At 36.9% G+C, this 13,069-nt stretch overlaps 1 protein-coding gene across 4 annotated transcripts in view; it reads left to right on the plus strand.

Moving 5' to 3' along the window:
- DCC (DCC netrin 1 receptor) overlaps window positions 1-13,069 on the plus strand; it is a 1,087,624-nt gene that overhangs the window by 379,446 nt on the left and 695,109 nt on the right. For all 4 annotated transcript variants that reach the window (XM_025997616.2, XM_072757871.1, XM_072757870.1 and 1 more), the window contains exon 2: window positions 5,725-6,045. In XM_025997616.2, coding sequence (XP_025853401.1) covers window positions 5,725-6,045 — 321 coding nt within the window. The remainder of the gene's footprint in view (window positions 1-5,724; window positions 6,046-13,069) is intronic.

Consider the following 13,069-nt stretch of genomic DNA (forward strand, 5'->3'; position numbering starts at 1 on the left):
AGAGAGGATTGTAGTCCATCAAAAGAAATCTTTTGACAGTTCCTTGTATGAAGAACCAAGGATAGTCCAAGGAATGTTCTAATTGTTCAATTGACTGGAATTTAAATTTGGCTTAATGGAATACAGCCATTTGGGGTCCTGACACATTGCTGGTTACAAAGTGGAAAGATGAGGTATTGTCAACAATAGCCCTCTTCCTTGGCCCTGTCTTCACTTTTCTTTAACCTTTCAAAAAGAAATGTGCTGACCGTATTAATAAAATATGTGTTGAGATGTTCAGTTATTTGCCCTCCTGGATCATCCCCATATTTTTATCTCCCTGCCTACAAAAATAGTTGACCCAAACTACACAAGCTCCCAAATTTGGAAATTTATAACAGGGCAGTACAAAGAATACAAGGACCCCTAGGCCCTAGACCTGGCCACCAGATGCTTCAGAGAAGTGGTGGTCAAGATTTCATGAATATGGAGCTAATGACTCCATCCCCAAAGTTACTGATTAGGTAGGTCTAGGGTTGGGGCCTGAGATCAGACATTTCTAACAAATTTCCAGTATTGCTATTGCTTGTCTGGGAACTGTGGTTTGAGAATCACGGTTTCAGAATTTATATTCTGATATCCCAAACCCAGTAAAGCCCATATATAGTTAGGGGTTCTTTTAATTCTTACATTTTGCTTTGTTTTGCTTTTTAAAATCCCCATTCCAAACCAAAGTCTCACAAGCATTATAAACTTTTGCTAGGGCTGAAGTCCAGAGTTATAATTTTACCTGTAATTGGTGTTTGATGTATTAAAAAGAGATCATATTCTATCATTCATAGAATGATTTTACTTTCCTTCAGTGGAGATCTATTTCCTTAACACATGAGAAGCAGATGCAGTAGCATATATTTTTAAGAAGAGATAAAGATGGCAGAGTTTTCTGGGTTGATTACAAGAATTTGGGGATCATCCGAATCTCCATGCATCCCAAAGTGAAAGTTTTGTAACTTGAAAGAGATAAAATTATGCATCGCACATTCTATGGGGACTTGTATGACATTTTCTAATCTTAAAATCTTTTCAGGATCTTCTTTTTATTTTTATGCTACTCTTCATAAATTTCATTTTTTTAGCTTTTATTGCTTTAACCAGACGCTTTTACATTTTGGACTTGGAAAGGAATGTCTGACTCCATGAGGAATTATTTTTCACACTTAACAATGTTTGATATTGTAGATAAAATGTCATATTTTTAAATACCCATTCTAAGTTAGTCTGCTGCTGTGACTGAATGGTCTTTGAATTTAACAAGAATATGAGAAGGAGGGCAGGCACAAAGGAACTTATGCTAACAGAAAGATTTTTACTATTTGTTTGATTATTTTGATGAGTCTCTAAAATACAATACAGGTTTTTTTTTTCTATCTCTACGTACTCAATTAATATAAACTTAGAATATTCCTGGCAGTGCTATTTCTGATTCTTACTTATGTCTGACAAAACCAAAGCAAATAAATGCCAGTATTTCTCCTTTGGGTCACCACTCAAGCCCTCCTCTATATCTGTATCGGAAAAACATTGAAGGATTTGCTATATTATTATGTGCTTATAAAATACAATACAATCTTTCAGAAGAAGATGAAAATAAAGAATAATGTCCAGGAACAATGTGACACTTTATTACTTTTTCTCAGACTGACACAGATAAGAAAAGATCAAGAGGTTAAATGCATTTAAGGCTCTATGCCTAAATCCTACCCAGAGATGATCTAGCAATCTTCCCAAGCCAACATTTGGAGGGAGAAGAGGCCTGGAGACTCATTCATTCTAATCATGAACTCTGCCATCAGACTCAACCACTGAGATTTCTTAGTGGATGGTCTTTAGGTACTATCAAATGTATTTCTCCAAAATATTATTAATTATGTGATTTTACAGCAGGCCAAAAGATCACTTCTTTTATGAAGCAAGATTGAGAATTGTTACTATTTAAAGAAACGTTCAACAGAATGACCCGGTGGCATCTTAAAAATAAAACCAAACCAAAACAAAAACTTCTCCACTTGATTTTCTTCTGGATGAAATCCCTAGCATAGTCATTCTAATGCAAAAATCCTCTGTAAAATTGTAAAGTAGGTAGTTCCATGTTAACTCTTCAAAAACATTCTTCTGTTGCTTTCTGAGTATTTATTTCACTCATTTCCCAGGCTGGCAGTCCCCCATCAAATACTGCCTGCCCAAATTCCAGCCACAACTTTTTGAGCTACAGGCTCCAACAGTGATTTCTACTTCTTTGCCTTCTTCAGTTTCATCACCTATCTTTCTCTGTTCAAACATTAAGTCAGTGTAGTTGATTTCAGATAGGGATTCTTGGATGAAGCAATTGGATAGGGGCGCCTGGGTGGCTCAGTAGTTGACCATCTGCCTTTGACTCAGGTCATGATCCCAGCCTCCTGGGATCAAGTCCTGTTCGGGCTCCCTGCATGGAGCCTGCTTCTCCCTCTGCCTGTGTCTCTGCCTCTCTCTCTCTGTGTGTCTCTCATGAATAAATAAATAAAATCTTAAAAAAAAAAAAAGAAACAATTGGATAAAAATTATTTCATCTTAAAATATAATGTACTGATGGGCAAAACCCCTCCAGGAGGGCCTAGTACTCTAAGAGAGAGGGGAAACCAAAATTGAAGTCAGGGTGCTGTGTTAGTGGGGCATTTCTTAAGCCTGTGCAAAATAGCTCCCAAGGGAGTGCAAACAGTTTATGCCGACATAGACTGGAACTTTGAAAAGGAGAACATTGGAGACATATCTATTACTTCTCAACAGATCCTATTGGCTTGAGTCTATCTTTTATAAAAACTAAGTAATTAATGCAAGCTATTTAAGGCAGTGACATACCTGTATTCCACAGCAATGTATTAAAAATATAATCGTTATAAAGCGTACAGAAGCTCAAATTGCCAGCAAAATGCAAGGGTAGTCGTTTGAAGAAAAGTTAATCTTTATTTAACTTTCCTAAATTATGTATTCACAGCCCTGAAAACTGTCATAAACTCCTTCTTTCAGATTAAGTGGATTATTTATTTGTGATAATGGGCACATATACTCATTAACATGCTGTCATAAACAGCTGCATTCAATGTATTATGTGTTCTGTGACATAAATAAGGTGTTCAACATGAAATTGTTGTTTAAAATATAGGCCCCAGGAAGAACCAAAAAGCAATAAATGCTTCCTAATATAGTTGCCTGGTCTTGAATTCTAAATTTATTTCTACCTTATTAATGCCACTTGTATGGAAATTGCAGGTATTACTCTAGTGAAATATCCTGACATTCAAGGACATTGGCACATCTCTCTGCTTTCCCATCCTTGGTATCTCAAGCTCAGTGTTCACTGACCCATGTTTCTTTTCTTGTAAAGGAGGATATCACAGAGATGTGGGGGAGACATTTATGGCAACATCAGTCTGCATCTCAGTAAGCCAAAGCAGAATGCGCTTGATGGATGTCTTCAACCCATACTGGTTCTGAAAGTTTCCAAACTAGATGTTCATTTTTGAGATTGTTTAGTTCAATGCTCTCACTTCACAGGTGAAGGGACTGAGATTCTGAGGCCTTGAAAGGCTTGCTTGAGTCATGGGTCTTTAAGTGATAAAGCCAGGACCAAGAGCTAAATATCCAGACTCCCAATTTGATATACTTCCCACTAGAAGCATGGGCAGTAGTGAGTAAGTTGGCTACACCAAAATGATTTGGAGGGAGGAGGAGCTTAGTAGGCAGTGAGGGAGCCAGTCTGTTTTGAGATTTTTACCAACATCACTTATGGTAGACTTAAATGCTTACTGCTATTTTACAATTTCTATTAACTTGAGCAAAATTCTAGCTGCTTTCTTTGGGTGAAAGAAAGCATTTCTTTCATTTCATTAGATGAAATGAGTGTATGATAATAAATGATGCAGTTCACTGGGCAAAGTTCAACACAAAGGCAAAAGAAACAGGCTTCAAATAGAAGGCTTAGCAAAAGTGGGCATGACAGGTAACATTACAGGGGAATAGTGAGAAACTGTCTGGCTTTTATCTCCACTTATATACAAAGTTAAGAAAGATTCTGTCCATTGAAACTAGTATGGATCAATCCTTTATGAGAATATTGATGATAAGCAATTTAGACACCGACTTTTTAAATGAGAGAAAACTAGACAAAACTTACACAAAGTACACACACACACACACACACACACACACACACACACCCCAACTGTTTCCATTACAGAAAAACTAAGGAAGTTAATGAAATTAAGGTCATTATCCTGAAATACATGAAGGCTAAAATATAATTCAGGGGGCATTTTTAAAGAAATTAAATACTTCAGAAGAGTAAAGGGGTCTTAAAAAGGAATCTCCATTTCCTCTGTATTTTCACACAAAGCAATTCAGGAAAAAAATATGAGATGAAATAGGAACAAGAAAATTCAGTCATCCTCTAAGAATAATTAAATATTAAAAACAAGATACCAAGAGGCATTGTAGAATCCTTAGCTCCAGAGATGGTTAAAAATGAAATTAAAAGTAATTCGAATTGAATGACTTAGGCATACACCTGTTTGGCAAAGGGTTAGCCCAATGACCTCCAAAACCTTGTCAAATCCTATGATTCAACAACCAAACATTCTGCTAAATGCTATGTTGTGAGCCCTGGGTGTAATATACTTTAACTATACTTGTCTCCCCCTCTCAGGATCCTTAAATGACTTTCTCTTCCTTCTGTCGATTTCTTATGTTCATTTATGTTTATAGGGGGAAAAAAAAAGACCAGATAGAATATAATATTCATTTAAATTTCCTTGCTCATGAGCAGCATTCAGATGGAAATTAAGACACTTCAGGGATTTGTGATTTTAGGTAGTAGCATTATTGACTCACTTCTGCTAGTGGCATTTCTTACCTATTTTAAAATTCTTCAGAGCTTTGTTCTAAATAACTTTCCCCACAGTGTTCAGAGTTGATGTCGTTGTTGTTGATGATGATGATGATGATGAAACACCACGTCTCAGTAGATTTTCTTAAAAAAATAGATGGATGCTATAATCAAAATGCAGAGATAGAAACCCCACCCCCCGAAATCTTAGAGGTACTACTACTACTGCTCTACTACTAACCATGGTTACTTTGGGTTTTTTTTAAAGATTTTTTTTATTTATTCATGAGAGATACACAGAGAGAGGCAGAGACACAGGCAGAGGGAGAAGCAGGCTCCCTGCAGGGAGCCGGATATGGGACTGGATCCTGGGAACCCAGGATCCTGCCCTGGGCCAAAGGCAGACGCTTAACTGCTGAGCCAGGCTGGCATCCAACCATTGTTACTTTAAAATATCTTAGTTTAAAAAAAAATAAAAAATAAAAATAAAAATAAATAAATAAATAAAATATCTTAGTTTTATTTGGAAAATATTAGTCTTTTCTATCGTTTTAAGCATTGACTTATAAGTGGTGATGGCCGTGCCTAAATTTGTATGAATTTTTAATTTCTCACATTATTTGTTTTGGGGTCAATCAATTCATTAATTTGGTTAGCTCAGTTGGGCACTTCTTTTCTTCCTTTAATACAATATCATTTATTCTTGAATATTTTTCAAAGACCGCAGCTTTTTTGAAAAAGTTTTGTAAAGAAGAGGCAAGGGGATAAAGCCCGTGATCTCTTTGAATAAGTGAACATATTTATTTCCCTGTGTTTCCTTGTTGCAGGTTTCCAGATTAAGCCTTTCACATCACTGCACTTCCTGTCCGAGCCTTCTGATGCTGTCACCATGCGGGGAGGAAACGTCCTCCTGAACTGCTCTGCTGAGTCTGACCGAGGAGTCCCCGTTATCAAGTGGAAGAAAGATGGAGTCCACCTGGCCTTGGGGATGGATGAAAGGAAGCAGCAGCTTCCAAATGGCTCTCTGTTGATACAAAACATACTTCACTCCAGGCACCATAAGCCAGATGAGGGACTCTACCAATGTGAGGCATCTTTAGGAGATTCTGGGTCAATTATTAGTCGGACAGCAAAAGTTGCAGTAGCGGGTAAGTGGATTCTTTCTCTTATTATTCCTTTTTGGTGGATAAGAAAATCATCTTTGCAGAAACAGTATACATTCTTAAGATAAGGGAACAATGTAAAAAAGATTTATGCATATTCCCTCATGGTTTTGACTGACTTTATCCTTAATTGCTTGGAAAACAGTAAAAGGATCTCAACAACTAACACAGCATTATGGGATTTTTAGAAACAAAGATTGTCTCAAGTTGATGTACTGCTTGTGTCTGGGGGTGGGGGTACTCTTCATTAGTAGAAAAATATTAGAAAAATGATTCCCCAATTAATTCCATTTCACAGAATCACTAGTGTTGAAATTTTGCAGAACTTTTTTTTTTTTTTTGCCTTCAGAGCAGTGAGTTTTACTTTAATTATAATGATTTGAAATGCAACATATAGATTTCCAAAAAGGAAATAAAAATTTGCTTTAGTGCATCCACATATGCTTGGTAATATCTTGACTTATGAATTAACTAATAAGATGAACATTTTTTCCTTTCCATCTGAATATTTTTAAGTGGTGTAGACCCTAAAAAATAGTACAAGATGTTCTGGAATCCATGGATATTATTCCTTCTGCTCCACTTGATTTGGTTGGAGGGTAGCCAATAATTATTGTTATTATTATTTTGGGAGGGGCCCTTGAAATGTTGGATATGTAAAGAGAAGATACAGAATTTTACTCCTTTCTGTAATGACTTAGCTTAAAATTGGCTTTATAAAACAAAAACAAAGAAAACCCTTTGGTATGGGATACAATGCAAGGCAAATGGATCCAACCTGGAATAAGTTTAGGCTTTCAAATGGGTAAACAGGTTTTAAGGGCTACTTCCAAACTTAATCTTTAGCTCTCAGTACAAAATTAAACTAAGAGGGCAACCATCTGATAAGGGCTTCTTTTCCCAGGGCCCATTTAGTCTAAAATCTAAAATACTGGTGAGAATGAAGACTCCTTTTCAGCAATAACATGTACTAAGACAATTGGACGGGACCATCTCTCCAGCACACATTCTTCTACTGAGGGCCTGCAGAAGTTAAAATCTACAAGAGTTGTTCTGATCAGGTGCCAATATAAAAAATTAGATTTTATTGCCATGCAGTCAGTCTAGAAACCCAGTGAAAATGCACCAACCAGACTGTGCCTGACCAAGCACGTCTTGGTGGGCTGGGTCCTTACCTAGAGATACAGTGGCCAACCATCCTGCTTTAACCAGGACTGACTTGGTTTTAGCATTTGAAAGTGCAATGCCCTAACCCCTCAGTCTCAACCAAAACTAGGAAAGTTGGTCAACCCTCCTGGTGGCACCCTGCCTCCTCTAGCAATGACAACATACTGAAGCATGGTTGCAGAAAGTCCCCTTTACTCCGGAAACATGGGAGGTGGCATTCCGATCCTGCAAACTAAAGCTAAGGGTAGAAAGGACTGAAAGTCTATGCGAATTATGATTGATTAAAAAGAACAAGTAGAATAAGTACTGAGGACCAAGGTAAAATCTGCTTTTCCAGATTATTCCAAATGAAGTGGAAAAGGGTGCAATTCTATTTTCTCTAGCTTAAGAATTTCTGGGCTCTCAGATCCCACCCATCAGTTGCCCACGCTGCTTGGATAATCCTGCCGATGTGAATGAAAGAGGCTGGCATTTCGACACCCTCTTCTGAAAGGCAGATGCATATGTGCCATTAATGAAAATGGCCCGATTCAATGTGGTTTCAGTTTTCCTGCAATCTAGATTCACTTTTACGTGCTTTGTTTCAATGGTGGAATGAAGAATGATCCCTTCCCTGGGAGATATTAAAACGGAGTGGCTTCAACTTTCCTGTTCTATAGAAGGATGGGTTGGCAGATTCAGTCACTGAGTTACAGTCTAATATTAGATTGTATCATTTCGAGGCAATAAGGCTGTTCACAGCATTTTAAACACTCACCATGCTGTTTGGCAACACAGCATACATCAATGTTATGTCTTTCGAGGTTAAGATTGCCAACCCACTGGAATGCACAAGGGGCATATATCTTCCTTGTAATAAAGACCATGGGCCTGATTTAATCTCATTTTTAAAGCATTAGCAGTCAGTAAACCAGTCACCACTAAAAGGTAACAGCTTTGCTTGAGTGAAAAAACAAAAGACCAAAACAAAACAAAACAAAACAAAACAAAACAAAAACAAAAACAACAAAACCTGTTTGGTACCCTCAGGTACAATGAAAAGTCCATTTGAAATAATAATGCCCCTCTTCCACTTTTGCTTTCTCGAAGTGTCTTTTGAGAAAAAGAAATGTGGCAAATGAAATCTATCTTTAATCAATCAGAGCATTTCATGCAGTGATCTTGCCATGCACCATCCATCCTATTTTCTAGCAACTTCTCACATGCTCTTCAAACTCTTAAACCTAAGTGCAAACTTAGCTGAAGTGGGAGGGGGAGTAGAAAAGATAAGCCAAGGGCTACCATCCCATCCAACATCTTATTAAAAGTCTCAGTGTGGGGTGCCCGGGTGGCTCTGTCAGTTAAGCTTCCAACTCTTAATTTCGGCTAAGGTCACGATCTCGGGGTTGTGAGATGGAGCCCTGGGTGCTGGGCGTGATCTGCTTAAGGTTCCCTCTCCACCTCCTCTTCTGCCCTCCTACTTCTTTCTGTCTCTCTTAAAAACAAAACAACAACAACAACAACAAAACTTCTTGGTGTAACCAGCTACTACTGACTATTGGCATTTCTGATAAAAGCAAATTCTGTCGGTAAGGGCTGTTACTCCGTTGGAAAGCAGCTTGGCCTGTCCTGGCTGAAACTTGGGAATTTTGTCTATATCCAATTAGCTCTACTCTAAAGTAGAGCAGTATTTCTCTGCCATGGATACTTCTGTTTAACCCTCTAGACTGAGACTTTAAAGAGAGAAGCAGAGTCAGACTTTATCTGCAAAACTTATCCTTCCCTTCTCCACCCTCTGCCCGTCAGAGTGTGGAGCATGTTTAGTGGTTATTCCTTATATATTTGTTTTGCCAGTGAATACATGGAGCTTTATGCCACATATGGAGAGGTTTCCATTGTTGGGAAATAAGAATTCCTGTCCCTGTCCAGGGTCCATCCAGCTGGACTAAGAATCCAATTGACATAGAAGATGAACAAGAGAAAATAGAATTTAATAGTATGCATACAGGGTATCCACACAAACGTGGAGATTCCAAAGACACTCAGACAAAATCAGGTCTGTATGTCATTTCGGAACTAAGGAATAGGGGTAGGGGCCTGGGATTTCAGAGGAAAGGAATGCACTTCACAGAGTAAGAAGAACAGAAGTTTGTTATTAGGGGTTTGCTATATGGATGGCAATGATTTCCCAATAAAATTTATTTTAGCTAATAACCCTCGTTGTGGGAAAGACCTCCGATTTAGATTACTCTGTATAGTTAGGGGAGGGGCCAAAAGTTTCTTTTGAGCCCATAGGGTCTTAGATTTAGAAGGTGGACTGTGCTGGGATATCCATATGCTACTTAAAAAAAAAAAAAAAAAAAAGGCACGTGCCACGTCCTCATTCCTTCAATAACCCATAAACATCAAGATGACCTTGCATCTGGTCAAACACATTTTCCCGACTCCAGATGTTGCCAGCTGTCTGAGCCTCTGGAATCTCTTCTGTAGAATCGACATAATAATAACCTACCTCCTAAGACTGTGCTGGCTTTTAAATAACATTTAGCACGTAAAACCATGGTACGCAGTAGATTCTTATTCGCTGGCAGCAGCGGTAGTACAAATAGACCTAAAAATGGATATTGTGACATTATTACAATCAATATTATTAGGAAATGACAACTTTGATTATTCCTTGTGATGATACAGAACATTTGTGGAGGGGTTGGGAGAGGAAGAAATATAGACTACAAATCCTGAGCTATAAATATTGTCAACTTGGATCAGATATCTGCTTTCACAATCTACAAGCACAAACTGGCAAGCCTGAATTGAGTTTTTAAAAAGTTGAATCTATGCAGTTTGTTGGCAAGCTTTGCCAAAATCTGTTTGACTGTAAGATTCATTTTTCACAACTTGATCTAGTGTTCTGTCCGTGAAGCCAATATAATTTGTCCTGGTCAGACCAGGAGTTCTAGATCATGCAACGGCTGTTCTCATTTCAGAAAAAGATGCTGGCCAGTCTTCTCAACAGAGCCTCCTTAGTGTCCTTCCAACTGAAAAAGAGTCATTGAAGCTGAGTTGACACGGGTCAGTTGGTCTAGACTGAGAGTTTAACATAACCCCCCTCCCCTGGGGGAGAGGAGCGTCCAACCAGCGTTTAAGAAAACCCTATTAAAGAGCTGCTCTGAGTAATCGCCAAAGGGACCGTCTTGTTTATTTTCCGTGACACCACCACTGCACACCCGCCACCCAACACACCCACCCAACCACCCAGCTCTTGGCCCACCCACTTCCTCTGCAGGACTATGAGCATCACAATTGGAACCCAAGTGCTACCTCACTTGTATTTACACTCTTGGGGATGCAGTGGGATCAGCCCCCGTCCTCAAGTAGAGGGACACTGAATGCAGGATACATTTTAGGGCATTTACATCCAGGTAAATTCTTCTTTTGTTAATTTATAAGCATTTACATCTTGACTGTTAAAACCGCTGACTTCTGTGTGAGATTTTCCTCTCTGAACAGTATATGTATATGCAGTAGCTCATAATGCTCAAAAAGGCTCTGCGATACAGATACCCAAATTAATAGAGAACAAACTGGAAAAAAAAAAAAGATAGTGACTTTCTACAGGCAGATGATGGAACCCACCTTCTCTAATGATGGCACATACATATTCCCTTATCACTTTGCTGCTCAATCTAGGGACTAGGTGTAAGGACACTGTGAATAGGTTCCTACGTAGCCATTTATTTTTAACCAATAAAACTCTCCAAAATATAAACTAATGGAAAGCAATAGTCACTATTGTAATAATAATAATAAATTTTATTTAGTCCCTTGAAAATATCAACTCCCTAGAAGAAAACAGTATGATTTGGCTGTTTTTTCTAAAATGATAGATTTTGCTACCACAGCTATACATTAAATGATGACACATGATAAATCTCTCCTAAAATATAGAGAACATGTAACTATTAAAATAAGGTTATATATACTCTTTATAGGGGCAAGATTTTTTCTTCTCTTTTAATCTTTGTAAGTGGTTTTATAATTCAGGCTCAGTTTGTATTTTTTTTTTTCTTTCCGTTTCTTGAAAATCAAGGAAATAAAAGGCCAACTAAATTGCCTTTACTTGAATTGTTATTTCATTCAGGAGCATTTTTTTTTTCTTCCCTATTACAATAGATGTTTCAAGATGCAAATTGTCACACACTGCTTTTAAATAACACAGGCATTATAATTAAAATTCCCCTGTGTTAAAAAAAAAAAAATAATTAGTTACTTGAGGAGTTGTTGCAGTGAATTCCTTTCCAGAATGCCTCCCATTTAAATGAGTTATGAAATAATTAGTGAAAGCATATTATGGTGAGAGAAGCTAGAGTCGCCTCAGCTGAATGGAGCATTTTGTGAAATGATAATCTGACCTTTACGTTTTTTGCTTAAAAGGAAACAGAAAAAGGAACTTGTCTTAAGAGAAGGGAGAATGAACTACATCGCCTGAGGTCACTCAAACGTTATATAAAGGAAACAGCAAGAAAAACTGTTCATATTCTTTTTCTCTACAGGAACAAATATAAGAATCTTGCCTAGAAGGTCAAGTTCATCTGGTCAAGCAGTTTGGAAAATGTATCCCAAGGCCCTTGAATACTCTCAGAATTCTGTTTTGGGAAGGTGCAGTTATAGAAAAGAGCTTCTTTTTATTTTTAAACCAATAGGGATGGTATTTATTTTCAAACAATAAGTAGGAAAATAAATTGTTCAGACTCCATAATTCTTAATGGTCTTAATTATCTCCAGTTAGCTAAATGTTCCTATTGTTTTGTGGTTAAAACGAGAGAGAGAGAGAGAGAGAGAGAAATATATATCTATAAGGAAGAAATGTGGTGTTATAAGTAATTGCTGTGTATGTGCTAATCTTATAATTTTTTTAGATTTTATTGCTAAATAAAACTGAGATAATCACCAACATTGCCCCAATGCCTCCTTACCCATATACTCCCCACCCTCGACTTAAATAATTGCATTTTAAAGAATAGGTTTTTAGTTGTCTCCTTCCTAAGTCAATTAACTCTGCAATAAAATTAAAATAGAAATATATTCCTGAGAAATATGCACAGTGGAAAGACATCTTCTACATTATAAAAATTACAAAAGAGAACTTGACAGGGCTTTTTATAGTAGAAACATCAACAAAATAAATTTTAAAAATCTTCCTACCTTTCATTTCCTTTTCTTTGTTATGAATTCTAATTCATGTGACAATGGAGATAGCTAATTATTCATTCTAAAAATCATTATATTAAGAGTACTTTTTTTCTTTTTAATTCAAACCTTAAGCTAGCTTCAGTGTGATTTTTGCTGGTAGGATAATAAAAATGAAGGAGCAATGAGCAATATTTTAAATAACTCAGTGATAGTAACAGAAAACTCTTTTGCATTCTAGAAGACCCTTTTGGAGTACAAAAGCTTGATTTTTTTTTTTTTTTTTTTTTGACAAATGTCAGGCTAACAAAGCCCTAAATCAGAGTAAGTAGATAGTTTAGGTGGCATCATTGTAAATTTCTGATGAAATTATGACTAATAATAAATTTAATAAAGCATTTTTATGTTTATGAACCTATCACTGATACTCGTTTTTTTCCTATTAATTTTTTAACATCCATGTTAAAATTTATTATTTAAATGTAATGTTACATAAAGACCTTTGAATTGAGATATTTATGTTACATACAAAGTTTTTCTACAAAATAAGGGAACATTTTAAATTAGGGGATGTTCTAGAAACTACATCAGTTAAAAGGAATCATAGAAATGCTCAGTGTGTGTAGTCCCTAAATCATTTTAAACTTTTCCTGTTAGAATGTAGATGAAAGTA

The sequence above is a fragment of the Vulpes vulpes genome, chromosome 5 (genome assembly GCF_048418805.1).
Source record: "Vulpes vulpes isolate BD-2025 chromosome 5, VulVul3, whole genome shotgun sequence".
In the NCBI taxonomy this organism is placed as follows: domain Eukaryota; kingdom Metazoa; phylum Chordata; class Mammalia; order Carnivora; family Canidae; genus Vulpes; species Vulpes vulpes.